General features: G+C 38.1%; 1 protein-coding gene across 1 annotated transcript; it reads right to left on the bottom strand.

Moving 5' to 3' along the window:
- Nucleotides 1-1,813: 1,813 nt before the first annotated feature.
- Nucleotides 1,814-5,105, bottom strand: LOC107765222 (rop guanine nucleotide exchange factor 5). Its single transcript, XM_016583850.2, has 7 exons — nt 4,609-5,105; nt 4,191-4,307; nt 3,945-4,099; nt 3,565-3,639; nt 3,191-3,481; nt 2,556-2,912; nt 1,814-2,474 (listed from the first exon to the last, which is right to left on the bottom strand). Exons 1-7 carry the CDS (start codon nt 4,877-4,879, stop codon nt 1,962-1,964), a joined length of 1,779 nt encoding a protein of 592 aa, XP_016439336.2. The 5' UTR covers nt 4,880-5,105; the 3' UTR covers nt 1,814-1,961.
- Between the last annotated feature and the right edge of the window lie 13,482 nt (nt 5,106-18,587).

The following is an 18,587-nucleotide window of genomic DNA, read 5'->3' as shown; positions in this document are numbered from 1 at the left end:
TATTGCATATAAATCACTATATTAATTATTATTAGTTATTGTATATACTAATGGAGAATTGAAAAACCACCATCAATCTTCAAGTTCATTTTGTTTTCTCTTCTCCATCGCTCTTCATGTTCTTTCGAGTTGTTGCACACAATCTAAAATGCTACCCAAGCCTCTGCAGTTTGAAGATATTGGGTTGGCTGATTAAGTCCTTGCATTATCTCTAATTCGGATGATAAATTTGTCATTTCTCAATATGAGTTTGTCTTCTTTTATTACATGTGAAAGATGCCTTTTTTGTCCTTCGTATTATTTTTTGTTGTTTAGATTCTCTGTTCATCAACAAATTCGGACAATTTTAATAGCGTCATAGTTAATGTGTATATGCACCGCTAGCCCCTAAAACTTTTGCTTCTTCATATAGCAAGCGTATTTGATCAATTTTTCTACACAAACTTTAAATTGGTTTCGTAGTAGCATTGATACTTGCATTACTTTTAAGTTGTGTTACTGATATATTTATTGTTTCCTATGTATTTTCCTAAAATTCTACGCCATGATTCATTTTATGTGAGAACATTACTATTTAGGAAGTCTACAAGGTTGATCTTTTGACTATATTCTTCTTAGATATTTTATAAGTATTTTGAATTATAAATTATTATGACTTATAATATTTTTTTGATGTAATTTTAAAATATGTAAATTTTACTTTTAAAAACTTGAATAATTTGTATCTAATTTCACGATCAATATTAAGAAATTTTGCTAAGCAACAACAGGAAAGAGGAGAAAAAATAGAGTTTAGTGGAGAAAAATGACATAGGGAGAAAAAAGGTAGGAAAGAAAAAATAATAGAGGAAAGAGAAGTAATGCAGCTGACTTTTATGGAATATGAGATTATTTATAGAATTAAAACTTGAGAGGAAGATTAAGGATAAAAAAAGAAGTGAAGAAAAAGAACCTGAAAGAAAGTATTTGAAAAATAATAAATGATGGGGGAAAATTACATAACGAAAATGCAACTCAATTGATGAACATCGCAACTTGGATTGGCACTTATTTAATTTATTTATTTATTGTTTCTTTTCTTTACATTTTTTTTTAGTTTTTCTTTAATTTGAGAAGAGAATTTTAGGAAAGCTGAAGTCTCACTATCTGATGAAATTAAATGAAATCAAATACTCCTATATTTATGTATCCAAAATACAATTTAAATAAGAAAATAGTGTATTAAAAACCAAGTAAACACCCGTTATATAAGTTTCTGTTTGAAAAGTACTATAATAAAAGTTGCAATTATTTATGCTCTAATTCTAACGAAAATAATTATAGTATTTGTTATCTCATGAAAATAACTAAATTTCATATCTCTATATACAAAAAACTTAACATATTCTATTTCGACTAAAGTCATAATTAGATTTAGTGATCCTTTCAATAATCGCGCGAAGCGCGTTCAATTTCACTAGTTATAGATCTTTTTTGTTTTCATCTTCTAATCTACACGAGCAATTTTCTTCTCTTATATATTTGTTTGTCCATGTTCTCAGTTTGACACATACAGTCTTGAGATTCCAGATTTGAGGTAAAATTCCTGTTTGTGTAATTGTATGTTGTATATTACAAATTGTCTTCCCTAAAACAATTATAACTATTTCTTGTGCAAGAAGCAGGAATACAAATTTCTAACGGTTAATACAAGTTAATTATGATTGCGTGCTTCTCCTGATCTATAACTTAAAAAGGAGAAAAAGAACAAACAAACAAACAAACAAACAAACAAACAAACAGAGTGCTGCAGGTCACACAATGACGGGGCGTGTAAACAAATGATCTCCACTATTATGTAAAAAACAGAGCGTAATTAGTGAAATACAAGAAAGTCCAACAGAAAACTATGTATCAGCTGTCAATCATCTTTTCCTTTTTTCTCTATCATTCTCAAAACTAATTAATTTTAGTTCCACAGATCAGCGGTCTATTGATCGTAGACAATTTCCAGCTTGGAGGGAAGATGGATCCTTGCATAGGTCTGGACCTTCACTGTTGTTTCTTGCCACCTCAGAACTCCTGTTAGAAATAGAAGCAAATGCCTCCAAAGGATTTCCACAATTTTTTGTCTTTGCTTCACAGCCAAGATAATTTGACAAGATTCTCTTCACTCCAAAGCCACGTCGAGCCAGCTTATTATTATTTGAACTGAGAAATGGAGTTCTCTCCCCTCTTGCAGGGCTTATCAGAGGCAAAGGTGAAAAGTTTGGTGTCGCAGAAGCTGTTCTATATGGGGTGCCTGAGACAGGCACTGAATATGGGATGGACACCTTTTTGTGGGCAATTACACTGACCGTAGGAACAGATGACAGCTTATCAGATTGCCTAGTTAAGTCGTCTACATATAGTAGATCATCAATCCGCGCCACAATATTGAATGCCAGACTCTCAAGGACTCTTGAGTAGCTCTCTAGAATAGACTTCCCTACATCCTGAAAAGATTTAAGAAAATATGGTCACTAAATTGTATGATAAAATAGATAGCGAAAGCACCTTTTTCAGAAGTAACAAACCTTGTTGTATTGAATCTTGCTGGCATCTAAGGTGGTCTGGCTTAGGCCAGGGACTCGCTGCTTCAGGCGAAGCAGGAGATTTTCGGCTCTCTCAGCAAGCGACTCTCTCTTGTCTCCATCAACCACTAGATCCCTTACCATCTCCCAAGATGATTTTGCTGTAGAACGATTTGGATTAGTTGGAGGTCTAGGATGATGTCTTTTGCGCCACACATAGATTGAAGCCTCCACGCGGTTTGCTATCTCTAAAGCAACATGTTCAGTTGAAAGATCAAGGCAATCTAGCAAGCACTCCGAAGAGAAATGCTCTGAAGTGATGTAGCGGTAGATGACATCCCCTAGACACGCTCTTCCATTCTGAAGACAAGAAAATAGTCAAAGTCTAGTTGAAATGTCAAGAATAACATAACCATGGACAGACACAAAGTGGAGGCAGACAACACTAAATAAATAGTTCAACAGAAACAGGTTACCACGGAGTTAGCAATTCAAAAAAGATCAAACTGGTGTTCACACCTAGAACTCTAGTAAATGTAATGGACACGTTTAAAAGAATTTCTTGGTGTATTCCCGTAGTATGGAGGAGCATGAGCAGCATTGATCAAGAGAGAGTTGATATTCTTTCAGCGGTTTACCTTTGGAAGAGCATCCAAATATGATTCAGGAACTTCCATCTCAGCTAATGTAATGCTATTTATTGACATGGCAGCTTTCAGAATTTGATTAGCACATTCACGTTTGTGATTTAACTGCTTCCTTGTGTTTTCAAGTAGACCGCCATGAGGCACCCTCGGGACAGGGAGCCACCACTTGTCTTCTTGGCGCTGGATAGCTTTCCGAAAAGAGGCTGAACCATCATCCTCTGCTGCTATTATCCCTTGATCCACATACCAAAACTCCGTATTGGTGAAACTATCTAATATTTCCTGCAAAAAATAGCAAATGGATCATGTAAGGATCTCTTCCCTAAACGCAGTAACTGCGACAAATAGGACGAACAGCTTCTTACAATGAGCATGTTGTCAAGTTTCCGAAGAGCTGGAAGATTAATAAAAAGGTCCGCTCTTGGTCTACTGGTCATAACCTGGAAATTGAACAAGAAATTAAAGGTGAAATTTCATGTTGGAAGGAAATATTGAAAAAAACAAAGCTAATTAACGACACTTGTATACAATGAGATCTCCAGCTTCCTAATGCCAGCTACATAAATAGCACATTAACAAGAAAGTATCACACTTCAACTAGCTAGAAGGCTAAACTCAAATGTCCCAAGCAGGTTGCAAATATACTTGAAAACACTTGATAAAAATACAATAAGTCCATGTGAATGTGATTCGGTTTCTTACAGCAATTTCTTAAACCTAAAATGCAGACTCAAAGAATAAGTACCTCAAGCTTAGTTCCATCAGGAAAAGTTTGCCAAGATGGTATTAATTCAACAATGTAATCGCTAACAGCGACAAGCCACTCCATCTCTCTCCGCCACATTGATTTCTTTTCCAGAGGCAGCGGTTCGAGTCTCCACAATTGTCCAAATATAGTAGCTACACAAGAAAATTTTGTGAAATTAGAAGATCACAAGTCAAAAGCAGAAATTTGTGACCGCTCTTACAAAAATAGCAAAAATACACTTACCACATAGGTTGGTTATGGAATTTGAAATGGCCAATGATGTGCAAACTCCTTTCCCACTACCAGACATGTCTTCACCAAGCAACAATTTTGAAAATCTCTCTTTCATCATCTCCACTTCTGTTCAATTCCAGAATACTTTAGAAAGATTGCTAATTGAAAGTGAAAATTGACCAACCGAACCGCCATATAACGTTCAAATTTGAATATGCAAAAGCACATTGTCTCCATTTAGTAGAACATATATTGTCTTATTATGTGGTAAAAGAAAAAAGTTTAATTCACTATAAAAAAAAATGGGAAAGCATAAAAGAAAAGAATCTCCTCTTTTTTATTTCAAAAAAGCTGTAATCAATCAAGTGAAAGGGGTCATTTTTAACCATAAAATTTAAATTTTGTGTATGAAAGGAAAAAACCAAACCTGAAATTTTTGAATCAAGCTCATTGAAGGCGGAATTATGCACATCTCGAGCTGCATCTTTAGGGGAAGATTTGGTCATTTGGGCCTTGAGAATAGGCCAACCCAAAGGAGCCGGTGAAGAACAACAGTCCTTTCCGACCTTGCTCTCATCAGAACTGGATCTACTCGAACTCGTACTACTACTACTACTCCCCTTCGACAACGAGTCGCTCAATGACTCTGACCCACTTAAACCGTTTTGTTTTTTGCTTTTCTCAGCTATACTTTCCATCTCAGCTCGAAAATTTTGAAATTCAAAATGGTGAAACTATTACTACTCTTTACAAGGCAACACTTGAATGGATTCATCAAATGCCATCAAGAAAAACAATCTCAAATTTCAAAGCTTTCTGATAGAAAACAAAATCTGAGATCCTTTAACGTTTGGTTCTTGGATGGGATTGTATAGACAAGAAACAGGGTACTGAAGAAGAGTTTGAAAACTGGTTCCTCTGATTTTATTCTCTGTTATTTATATATAAATGTGGGTCTGCAATTTCTTATTTCAAATTTTAAGGTAACTGTCAAATGGCCAGTCGCCAACCACTGACCCCACTTTCAAAATACTCCTATTATTATTAAAAATTAAATTAAAATAATAGGGGTATTAATTACAGCCGTAGGGGTGACGGATATGTCAATAAATATTTCTAGCTAAGTTTACATTTCTACCTTAATAAGAATTAGGAAATTATTACATTACCAAAAAAAACAAAATGTCAATAAATATTTCTAGCTAAGTTTACATTTCTACCTTAATAAGAATTAGGAAATTATTACATTACCAAAAAAAAAAAAAAATCATGGAAACTGCGATAGTTTACATTTTTGCCTTATTAGGGAATTATCAAATTAATTAGTTGAAAGTCCAGGAAGCTGTTTGAGGAAATTAATTATTAGTTGTGTTTTATTTCTTAATCTTGTGCATTATTTTTTACCAAATTATCATATAACTAAAAGATCATTTGTAATGAATTATATAACCTTGTACGAATTAAATGTTCTGCCATATTAGATAATCTGGATTTTCTAACTAGTAGTGACCGTTTATGTGTTCATTTTTACTTAAACAAGATATATGCTAAAATTAAGGGTTAATGTCTACCAATGCTAAAATTGCCAGTCTCTTAGTACGTATATAACTTTGACGAAATTACTTTAGATCTGTCCATAAAATGGTATACTTTGATAATATGGAGGTGCTATGTTCTACTATTGTTTAATTTGCTAGCTATAACATCGGTATAATTAGCACAAAAACCAAATATGGTGATAAATAAGTTTTTACATCTAGTTAATTGAAGGGGAGATTTTTTCTTTCTTATTCAATATATTCGATAAGTGGTTTTATTTTCCTAGTCAATATATGGTTCATTTCACTGTGAAATACGATAATCGTGTATAAGTTGCTCTAGGATTTCTGAAAAAGAATTTAGATCTTTTTCAACCGCATAATTTGTATATAAATGATAGGTTATATACATAGATAATCTATATGTCCGGATTACTTAATTACATTTGAAAAAAATAAGGAGAGTCAATATAATATATATATATATATATATATATATATATATATATATATATATATATATATATATATATATATATCGTGTTGGGCTCTTCTACCTGCAGGTTATTCACACATGCGTGCGTGCGTTTGTGTGTCCATGCATGTGTTTACGAACGTTATAGTTGCTGCCAGCTTTTAAATATTTTCAAGTGACATATACTATAGCTAAATTCCCTATGCTTGCCGTGCTCATAATAGACCAAGTTCCATTAACAATGACTAGATCATACTTCAAGGAAAATAGTTAAATTAGAGAGCATAACGGTTGAAACTTTAGTTGTGACACGTTAGCTTTGTGGATTTCCAGTCTAGTTGTCTAAGGCAATTTGAGGTGATTTACCTCATATACAATGAAGTTTTGCAAAGTGAGACTGAGCCAATATTTGAATTTTATAGGTTCTTTAATGCTAAAACAGTGATCTCAAATGTTAGTAATTGGATTCAAAATTTAATTTTTGTACCTATATTTTTATCACATAAATAGGGTTTGAGTTAGAATTATTGAATTCTGTCGGACCTATATATATATTAAAGGCTACCTCCGCCCACAAATAGACAAGACAGAAAACAGAGAACTAGTAATATAAGAAAGTAATCATGAAGAGGATATTTTATATTTAAGGTACTTAGGTTTGAGAAGTAAAAACTTTTTAGGTGGACAAATAAAAAAGATAATGAATGAAGAGGATATTTGAGAAATAAAACATTTTAGGTGGACATAATCAATGAAGAGGATATATGTTTTAAATCATTGAAGAGGATATATTTCGTTATGAACGTGAATGCATTTTGTTCTATGTGTCGGAGGAGCGTTCCATTCAATGGAGTCTCAAGTTCCACGTTATTTTGGTGTGCATGCAAGATCTTAGCTACCTTCACATGGCATAATCTCGAGGAAATAGACTTTATAATTTTCCGTTGAAATGACTCGAAAACCTTGATATTTATACCAATTCCAGAAAATCAGATAAACTCAAATTATTACTATTGGAGAAGCAAATATATAACTACAAATGAGAGGTTTGAAAATAAGACCTGCTCTACTTATTCACCTAACTGTGACCTAATGTTTGAATCCTAGAGCATATACAAAAGCGGATATCGGTTACCAGCTTTCAGTTGGGCACACAAATTACTTAAATAAAGTAAGACTAAGGTTTGTAATTAATATATATATATATATAGAGTATCGGTCAAAATCCGGCTTAGAAAATCAGGCGTGGGAAGGTTGTTAAGTGAGGACTGTGTTTCGATTTGGGCGACCAAGCCGAGGTCGACTGAAACCCAACAACGAGCAGTCGCTGAGCAAGTCGTTATAGCCGAGGTCGAGTAGCGAATAGTAGGAACAACGGCTAGTATAGTCTTGGGACTAATGATAGGAATATTCTCTTGAATATTTCCTTTATTGTACTTTTTAGGGTTGTAGAGAACATCTCATATAAATAGGAAAGGAGAGAGAGGAAAAGAGACACGTCAGATTCATTCTGAGAAAAATTATTGTAAGAAGTTGACTCTTGAGAGAAAATATAAAAGTTTACCTTTCCACAGAATAATTGATTTTGTCAATTATTCTTCCTTTCTATTCACATGATCCAAGAAGGCATTGTTCGTTTTCTTACTGATTGCCACACTTTGTTGTCAGGAGGAAGAATCTTCCACATCATTCAATATTTGGGTGAATCGTTCCTCCTATTTACATTTATTGTCATTCCCCATATTTATTGTTCATCATTCATTCTTCCTTTATTCTCAAAAACATGCACTTAATAATCTGATAATCGACTCCACGCGTTAAGTAGACGATGCCATTTAAGTACTTAGCTAGATCTATGAATTATTATGCTTGACTAGGATTCACCTTTCACTGTATTTATCCTTTAATTAGTTAAACAAAGAGTGCTATACTTTTTGATCAAACAAATCCGTGCTGTCTGTGGGGACTTCTAGTCAATATCATAGTCTTTCTAGATCGACAAAAACACGCTAATAGCAAAATACAGGACTTTCTTTCCCCTACTTGCACAATTTAACATGGTAGGAAATGGAGAAGAAAGACTAAAAGCTGTAGCAGGCCTTACTACTAATCTCCTAAACATCATCAATGAAACTCACGGAGAGGACGAGGAGAACGTGACACCAAACGCCTCCCCTAGGCGAGGTGATTCTCCCCCCTCATGGAAGCATTACCGCTTCTCATGGAAAGGGAGCCTCTGCGTCCACTATGGAAGAAGCACTACCAGCGGTAAAAAAGCTACTATAAGCATGGCTAACGAATACACTGAACAGTATACTCGACAAACCCGCTTGGAGGGTGAGCGGAGAGGGTGTGCGAGTCGACATCGCCACAACGACCAATGAGCAACACACCCTCCCTCCCTCGACAAGTATCAATCATTATGTTAATGATGCAGGTAACGACGCCCTCGTTGCCATCCTTAGAAAAATGGAGGAAATGGAGAACGATAACAAAGCACTCCGCGACCAAATGAGAGAGCATCAAGAAAGGGTAGATAAGATATCGGGTGCCCCAAAACTCCTACCAAAGCGAGATGCCAGCCGATTTGTGGAACAACTATATAGCGACGAGGTCGCACCACATGCTATACCCAAAACATTCAAGATGCTACCATACCTGAATATATAAGACGATACAACAAACCCTGAGGATCACATCATCCACTATGTCACTACAGTGAAAGGCAACAACCTCCCTGAAGATCAGATGACATGCGTATTGCTGAAAAAGTTTTGTGAAACCCTAATCGGGGGGAGAATTAACATGGTACTCGCAATTGCCCGCACGATCCGTACAGACATTTGAAGAAATGGCCGATAAGTTCGTCACTGCCCATGAAAGGGTCAAGAAAATGGAAGTCAGGGTGAATGACATATTCGACATCAGACAGTCACCTGGCGAAGGGCTCATGGACTTCCTCGCCCCGTTTAACAGAGTGAGAATGACCCTTCCAAATGTATCAGAGGGGATGGCAGTAGCAACTTTCCAAAACGGGCTGAACAAGAGGGGGTTGAGGGCAACTAAAAACCTATTGAACAGACTCATGAAGTACCCTCCCACCACTTGGGAAGAAATACATAACACTTATTATGCTGAGGTGAGAGCGGACGAGGACGACCTTAATGGTCCAGCCCAACAATTGACATCGATCTAGATGGAGTCGAGAAAAGACCGCAGAAACGACAATAGGAGGGATCATACAGGTCCGTGCCTCCATCACGAAAAACACCAACTGTACACCAGAACGGCTGCCGTAACACCTCTCTGTCACGATAATGGCTCACCCAAGCCGCAAACAGGGACTCATCAAAGTGAAAGAGGTATACCCCCATTGTTATCTGCTTATAACTTCTGCGTTTCCCCTTCAGAGATAGTCTACGCTCTAGAGAAGCTCGGCCCTAAGGTGAAATGGCCACAAAAGATGAAGTCCGACCCAAACACCAGAAAATCGAACACCCTCTGTGAATTCCACCAGGAACGAGGCCACAAAATCGAAGACTACATCACCTTGAGGAAGGAGGTAGTAAATATGCTCAACCATGGGCATTTGAGAGAGTTGATGAGTGATCTAGGAAGGGCGAACTTCGCTCGCAGACGAGAACAACACCAGGGGCCACCCAAACCACCTTCCCTAGTTCGAACCATTCAAATGATCATTGGAGGAAGCGATGACATATCTATCAACAGCGTGAAGTTCACCACCACCCACAAACGCAAGAGGTCAATCACCCACGATCAGTATGACAAACTCGAAGAAAGTATCATCTTCGGTAAGTCAGATACCCACGGTTTGGTCTTTCCTCACTATGACGCCCTTGTCATTACTTTACGCATTTTTGATACTGATGTAAGACGTATCATGGTCAGTGATGGAAGCGGCGCGTGCATCATCTATCCTCGAGTTCTCACCCAAATGAAGCTCGAGGACAGGATAGTGCCATGTTGCATCACGCTAACAGGTTTTAACAATGCAGTTGGCGGACATCTGGAGAAATCACGCTGCCCGTCTTAGCTGGCGGCATCACCTTGGAAACCATGTCCCACATCATGGACCAAGATACGGCGTACAATGCCATCATAGGCCGACTATGGATACATGCCATGAAAGTCGTACCCTCCAGTTTGTACCAAGTCATTAAATTTCCCACCCCCTAGGGAGCATTCTGCATCCAAGGAGAGTAATGCATGGCCCGAGAATGCTACCGCATTGCCCAAGACTGCACGTACACCCAACAGTTGAAAGGAAAAGCTGAGGGAGCATAGTAATTAACAAAGTCGGGGTCGGAAGGCGATGAAAAGAAAGACGTCATTAGCGACCCTGAAATCGTAGAAGCTACGGGGTCAACCGTAGAGGACCTCGACCCCGTCCAACTAGACGACAACGACCACATCAAGAAAGCTTTCATCGGCCATAAACTCCAAGATCCAAGTAAATTTCATCAATTCTTAAAAAATAGCATAGACCTATTTGCTTTTTCCTATGCAGACATGCTAGGTATCCTAAAGGAGATAGCAACTCACAAGTTGAACGTCGACCCATTTTACCCCCAGTAAGACAAATCAGACGAAAGTTCAACTCTACAATAAACAATGCAGTTTGTGAAGAGGTCGAGAAATTTTTAGTGAACGGTTCTATCAGATAATCGAAGTACCTTCAGTGGTCGCCAATGTGGTCATGGTGAAAAAGAAAAACGGTAAGTGGAGAATGTGTGTGGACTTCGCAAATCTGAACAAAGCCTACCCAAAAGACTCGTTCCTGCTTCCCCACATCGACCAACTCATCGACGCCACAGCTGGCACAAACTGTTGAGTTTCTTGATGCCTACTCGGGCTACAACCAAATCCTCATGGAGGAGGAGGACCAGGAAAAAACCACCTTCATCACCTACCAGGGGACGTACTGCTACAAAGTGATGTTGTTCGAGTCAAAAAATGTGGGGGCAACGTACCAAAGGCTAGTGACCAAAATGTTCAAAGATCAACTTGGCAAAACCATGGAAGTATATATAGACGACATGCTAGTCAAGTCAAAGAGAAAGGAAGACCATATCGACCACCTAAGGGAAGCCTTCGACATACTCAGAAGGTACGACATGAAATTGAACCCTGAACAATGTGCTTTTGGCGTGACATCTGGAAAATTCCTCGGTTTCTTGGTATCACAACGAGGCATCGATGTCAATCCCGACCAAATCAAGGCCATATAAGGAATCCCAGAAAATTTAACCAGCAAAAAGCAAGTGCAAATGCTGACCAGCCGGATAGCTGCCCTATCAAGATTCATCTCGCGGTCCTCCGATAGGTGCCACAAATTTTTTGGCGTACACAAAAAGGATAACGGACTCCAATGGAATTCTGAGTGTGATAATGCCTTAAAAGAACTAAAGGCCTACCTGTCTTTGCCATCGTTGCTCGCTAAGGCAGAGCCCAGAGAGCGCCTTCTCGTCTACCTAGTCGTGTCCGATGTCGTAGTAAGTGCTGTCCTAGTACGAGAAAATAAAGGTACGCAATCTCCGATCTATTACATTAGCAAAACTTTGGTCGACGCTAAAACAAGGTACCCCCACTTCGAGAAGTTAGCTCTGGCCCTGGTCGTAGTTTCACGAAAGCTTAGACCCTATTTCCAGTTACACCCCATCTCGATGGTCACGACTTTTCCTTTAAGGAGTATCTTGCACAACCCCGAATTGTCAGGAAGATTGGCCAAGTGGGCCATAGAGCTGAGCGAGCACGATATAACTTATCAGCCACGAACAACGAAAAACATAACAAGAATTTATCCTACAAAAGGTTCTATCAAAACCTTAGATAACAAATTAGTTATTCATAATAGTATGTAAAACTACAATACTAAAAGTTATAACCAACAATGAAAAAATAGGAAGAGGAAGGAAAAACTCGTAGAAGAATTCTCTGCCTTGCTCCTATTGTGTCTCTGCCTCCTTAGGCCGAATCTGTGTCAAAAATTGGTCTCCTCCCCTCAAAAAACCATTTTTCCATGTATATATACCAATTAGGGTCGGTCCCAAATAATTATACCTTATCCTACGTCCGCCGCCGCAGCCCGGGCGTGGTACTTTCTTAGTGTACTGCCTCAGCCCGCCTCAGGTCTGCAGTCGCGGTTTAGACCGCGTGTTTCACCCTGTTCCATTTGGAATTTTAAAAACATAAACTATTAAAGTTGTAGCCCTTTGAGTTAGCTTTCCAAACATATATTGTGGAGCCCAAATAAAGTTCTGATCAAAAAGTTATGTGCATTTTACTAGACAGTGCGCAATATGCCTACTCGATTCTTCGTTTTGTTGCTCTATCATCCGTTGATCCCCGAATACGATCTTGGATTAATTCCTTGGACTTTTACTCAGACTTAAATGCTCCAAATCACTTGAATTCATTCCATAACATCTACATAGCTCGGAATCACTCCTACAAGGCATAAAACACACAATTAGTGCAAGACACTAGCGATTAAAGCTCAAACTCAATTAAAGTGCAGTAAATTTGAGTGTAATAAGCGAATAAAATACGCAATTATAGCCTATCATCAACACCCCACGCTTAAACCATTGCTCATCCTCGAGCAATCAAACAACATTTTTTATAGACACGACCTTTTTAAACAATTCTCCTAACTCATCACACCAAGAGTATTTAAAATAGACTAAGCACAAAAGCATAACATCTTCACCTCAAGATTTGACTCACAAGTACCACACACTATTCACAACTCACCCACTTACTCTAACATAGAGGTCACTGACATTACCTTTCCTTCTTGGATCAAGTGCCCTCACACAACAAAAGACAGTAGTTCCACACAATAAAATTTAAGAACACTTAGGAACTCACGATAGAAAGAATTCACTCACTCTCAGAAATAACATTCATATGCCACAAAAGATGCACCATAAGCTTGCCCGTAGTGTACTACTCCACTAATCGAGCTCATTCAATCTAGGATCAATTAGGACTTTATTTGGTGGTAATGTAGGCTACGGAACGGGTAGGATACATTTAGTTATAAGAGTGACTACACCTCCCTAAGCACTTTAATACATATATTTTAACATTCAAACCCCATACTTATGTCAAACCAAAACTCCCCCTTCACATCATCGTATATTACCCCATTCTTCTTAAGCACACTTACATCAAGAGCCACCACTTATCAAGGAATTATTGTTTCACAACTATCCAACTATTGTTTTTCAATTCAAGTGGCTCTTATTTTTTCAAAACAGTGCACATTTCTCCTTATTTAATTAGTTCCACTCAAAAGCCAAACCAACCACCCCACACTTTAACCATTACAAAGTTCATAAACAATTCAAGTACTCATGAGAGGTTACAATGGTTCAAATAGAGGTTAATTCAAAAAAACAGGTAAAACTTGTAATGTATTTGCCAAAGAAACAAGATTACAGGCTCAAAGGGGTTAACTACGATACATAATAATTAGGCGGGTAAAATATACATATCTGGCTCAAAAAAGAAATGCATATATCACTTCCTAGACTAAATAAACTACTATTTCGCTTTACAAACACACGGGGCAAGTTCTAGGCATCAAATACAATGCACAAAATAACACCCAAATCTCACACACACATGACACATAACTCACTCAGGATTGGATTCATCAAGACACTCTAGTCAAAGCAGTTAAGCAACTTTAAAATCATATAATTTAAGGTACTTATACAAGAGTCAAAAACTGAGCCTAAGCGTCACAACCAAAGTACTCACTATTCTCAAGGCATAACAAAGTCAAGAGATATTGCTTCAATTCAAAACACAACACAATGGATCCTATTCCTTAAAAAAAACTACACCCAGTTCAAATAAAACCCTTGGAAAAGAACCGCGGCATAAAGAAAAACCAAGGGGAATTGCTATACTACCTAACAAAAAAAAATCTTTTTATTTTATTTTTTCTTAGACTTAAATCCCTCAAGAAAATTATCTAATAGATCCATCGTCGGGAAAAGTCCAATCTTTTCTATTTTAAAAAAAATTATTCAATTAAACTAACACAACTAAAGTAGCATAGAAAGTCACCCAGACAATCTCCTCACCCTACACTTAAAATTGTGCATTGCCCCCAATGCACACCATAACTAATAAAAGGGTAAAAGAGACTCCCTGATAGGCCAAAGGCCGAAGCACTAACAGCTCATGAGGTACTCAGACTTCTCCCAAGTATGGTCCTTCGTGCGGGTACCTCACACTTAGTTCCACTCATTTGGTTTGCTGTTGCATCCTTCCAATACCTTTGCTTTCCATGCTCCTAGAAAATAAAAAATTAACACTACAAAAATAATATAATTAAAAAAATAAAAAATAAATAAAAGAAAGCAATAAAACTGGGTTGCCTCCCAACAAGCACTTAATTTAACATCGCGGCACGACATGAATCACTTTTTGCCTCCACCTCGAGCTTATGAATTGAACCCCCAATTTGGCATCAAGTTTTCGGCTATGCTCCCGGGGTGGAGGAACCCAAGCAACCATTGTACTATTCTACACTTCTTGGCTTTTAGATGAGGTATGTAATCCTCTTTCTGGCAAGAAAAATTTTAGAATATAGGCACCTTGTTCCTCATTCCTTGACTTCTCAATCGGCTTAGATGACTATTTCCATATCGTCATCCAAGCACAATGTAGAAAAATGTTTTGAGTGGGGACCAATGCGCTCACACACATGAACTTCAGGACTTTCAGCATCCTCAACATCAATGATACTAGAGTCAACAAAATTTGTATCCTCAATGTCCTTGGCTGACTCTAGTCTCACTTCTTCAACATTGACATCCTCAAATTGTAGTTGACTAGGTTGTTGATGTTCTACTATGACCTCCCTAATTAACACCTCAAATTCATGCTCTTCTTGGCTACTATCCCCAATATTGGCTTTTTGAGCATTGACAGCTCTTACCACTTGACTCAATTGAGTCTCCAAGTTGCGAATAGTTGCCTCTTGCCTCTCTATCTGCAGTTGTTTCTCATTATTTTGTTCCAGAAGGCACTTTAACATATCCTTGATCTCCTTCAAGCCCGCATCCCCAGGTTCTTTGTTCCTATTAATTTCACAAGAAAAGGTAGAACCATCATAGTAAGGGGTTGGGGGAAGATAAGAAATATAAGCACAACCATTAAAATAACCATTTTTACCACCACACACATCACACACATTCCACAAATAAGATTGAGTTGGTGCACATAACTCGCTCTCGGGAAAATTTTGATAATTTTGATACGGGTGGTTTCCTTCACATTATGTATGAGGATTAATAGTAGAATTATCTACACCTAAATTCCCATAATTCCAAGATGTCATATTTCTCAAATCAATAGTTATAAGAAAAATACAAAAAAAAAGAAAAAAAAAATAAAAGTTCAAACTTGAACCTTAGCAATATATACAACTATAACTACACCGTTAGTTCCCCGACAACGGCGCCAAAATTTGATCACGCCCAACTCTAGTCCTAAAAAGGATAAGCGGTCGCTGCAAATATAATCCGATCTAAAAGTCCGGAGTTGAATCCCACAGAGAACTAAGGCTTAGCTATATCTGTTTAATATCACTAAAAAAACAAGTTTGAATAATTTTCTAAATTATAAAGATTGAGATTTATATTTCTAACTAATTAACTAGCAAATACTAGAAAACGGTAAAATTATCAACTAACGAGACAAAGGGTTGGAGACTAAATTAAGGAGGTCTAGAGTTATGATTTTCCCAATTGTCGGAATCCTTCTAGCTATGTTCCCTACAATATTGCCAATGTATTCTCTACTGATCGTGAGCACTTTAGATGCCGTAATTCTCTCTCGAGCAACTACAACAATTTACTAGACATATTCTTTCGAACTACACTAGTTGGCTTTATCTAACCGCTCATTATGACCACGTCAAGGCTTTGTTATTTCTAAACCAACCTTTAAACCCGCTGTATTGATTTATGATAACTAGGGATTTTGATACATTTTATACTCCTTCTTGCTTAAGTTTTGATTAGAAATGTGTACAAAATAGTCCCAAAGGCTCACAAGTTATGCTTGATTGCAGGTTTGATCAACAAGGTGATAATATGTCAAAGATCAGCTCAAAAAGGAGTGAAACTTGCGCAAGTACCAAGACAAGACAAAGCTCAGGCAAAATAAGGCCAGTGCGGCCGTACACCATTCTGTGCGGTCTGCACAAGTGATGTTCAGAAAGTGTGCATTTCCAGGCCAATAGGCATTGCAGGCGCATGGGGTTTTGTGCGGTCCGCATTGAGTTCACCACGACCACACTCGATTTAGTGCGGTCTGCAAAGTCAAAGTTTAGAGAAGTGCCAGTTCCAAGTTTGAAGTCCAATGCGGTCCGCGCTCCATTTCATGCGGACCGCACTAGAAGTCACCGCGACCACACTCAATTCTGTGCGGTCCGCATTGCTCAAGTTCAGAGAGCTGGAGTTTTAAGTCAAGAGCCTTAGTGCGGCCGCATGTGATTTTGTGCGGTCTGCACTAGCCCTGCAGGGGTATTTTTGTCCAAATTTTTCAGCTTAGTATAAATAGCTTCTTTTCCCATTTTTAGGTTATCAGATAGTTTTGTACTGAGTTGCGCTCGTGACTTCCATTCCTCTAGCTATTTTGGGCAATTTTAGCTTCATTTCAACATTGAATCTTCTAGTTTATCTTAGCAATTAATTAATATGAGTTTTTCTTCATCTATTTATTTGTTTTCTTCTCTAATTATGAGTAGCTAGACCCATAAGCTAGGGTTGTGGCTCAACCCTAGTGTGGGTAATTGATGGGTCTTGTGTTTTGATGCTTGATTGTCTATGGGTGTTTGATATTTGGACTAATTTCATGTTTAATTGCTGAATTAGTGGTTGCAAACACTAGTTTGTGTTTAGTTGACTTTGGCTTTTCTTGAGAAAGAGAGTCTAAGTCTCTGAAATTGGTCCAACAAGGAATTGGGGCGTACTCAAGAGATTGATAGCCCCAATTAAAGGGTTAAATCTAGAGATAGTAATACCCGACTTGAACCTTGATTGCTTGTGCAAATTTGCATACCCAATTGGTCTTGAGAAAGTCAATTCAGGCAAAATCACTCAAACCACCGAGAGGTGTAGAGTGGGTAGAATCGTGCAATGGTTATATCATACTCCCCAAATGTGTCAATCATGCCTTAGACTCAAGTATCCGTCAATTGACCACCTAGGCGAAAGTCACTACCCTAGTGCCTTTTACCCATTTGAACAACTCACAATAGTTTAACCTTAGCTTATTTTAGTTTAATTGAGCATTGTAGATTTATAAAATTAGAAGTAAATCCCAACCCAAAATATTTAGAAGTGCAATTAAGAGCAAATACACAACTCTCAATTAGATAGACACCCAACTCCAACTTCTAGCTCCCTGTGGAAATCGATCCCGACCCTAAATCGGGTAAAAGCTGCTTCGACCTCTCTCGCTACTCAGTAGTAGTGCAGGGTTGGTCTCGATCACCTTTTTGGCACCGTTGCCGGGAGCTAATGGTTTTGGCCATCTATCTAAATAGTTTTGTGTATTGTTCTTCTTTCCTTCTCTGTTACTAATCCGTGTGTGTCACAACTTTAGGTACCAAATGGCAGCTAACAACGCCAATGACCCTCTTGGAAATGTGATTGCGGGGGAGGTGGTAGATGATGTCGGAGATGATGAGGTAACTCTTGTACCTCAAGGACAACGTAGAGGCCGCCAAGCCAATATTAATGTTAATGACAATATTCCAGACCCTCCTCCGCCACCTCCAAGAGTGGCTCCCAAAGTGCTTCCGAACCAAGGCTATGCAAGTGCTATTGTCCCACCCCGAATCCGGGTGGGCAATTTTCAAATAACCAATGTGATGTTGACCTTACTAGAGCAACGTGGGTATTTCACGGGCGCTGCAAATCAAAATGCTTACAAACATCTCAAGGGGTTCGTGGATACATGTTGGGGGAGAAAGCAAACTAATGTGTCCGAGGATACTCTCCGGTTAAGACTCTTCCCATTCTCACTTAGAGGGAAGGCATTGGATTGGCTCGAGTGACTTCCCAACCATTCCATCACTACTTTGGATGAGTTGGCGGACAAGTTTATTGCAAAAATTTTCTTATCTGGCATATGGCTACATCGAGAGATGAGATCTTGGCATTCAAGCAAGAGCCCACGGAACCTTTGCATGAGATTAGAGAGCGTTATAGAACAATGGTGAAGGAATGCCCCAACAATGATATGATCGAGGCGATGATCCAATAGACTTTCTACCGGGGTATTAACACCACAAACTAGTGCATAGTGAACCAACTTGCTGGGGGCAACTTTATGAAGCAGTCT

Source organism: Nicotiana tabacum, chromosome 6 (genome assembly GCF_000715075.1).
Source record: "Nicotiana tabacum cultivar K326 chromosome 6, ASM71507v2, whole genome shotgun sequence".
Taxonomy (NCBI): Eukaryota; Viridiplantae; Streptophyta; class Magnoliopsida; order Solanales; family Solanaceae; genus Nicotiana; species Nicotiana tabacum.
Note: the sequence above shows the minus strand (reverse complement) of the source record. Positions and strands in the feature narration are given on the sequence as shown.

Excerpts from the sequence above, each read along its gene's own strand:
- LOC107765222 (XM_016583850.2), bottom strand. The coding sequence starts at position 4,879 with ATGGAAAGTATAGCTGAGAAAAGCAAAAAACAAAACGGTTTAAGTGGG. Across the intron at positions 4,308-4,608 it reads GCTTGATTCAAAAATTTCAG|AAGTGGAGATGATGAAAGAG; the intron begins GTTTGGTTTTTT and ends GGAATTGAACAG. Across the intron at positions 3,640-3,944 it reads CTGATGGAACTAAGCTTGAG|GTTATGACCAGTAGACCAAG; the intron begins GTACTTATTCTT and ends TTCAATTTCCAG.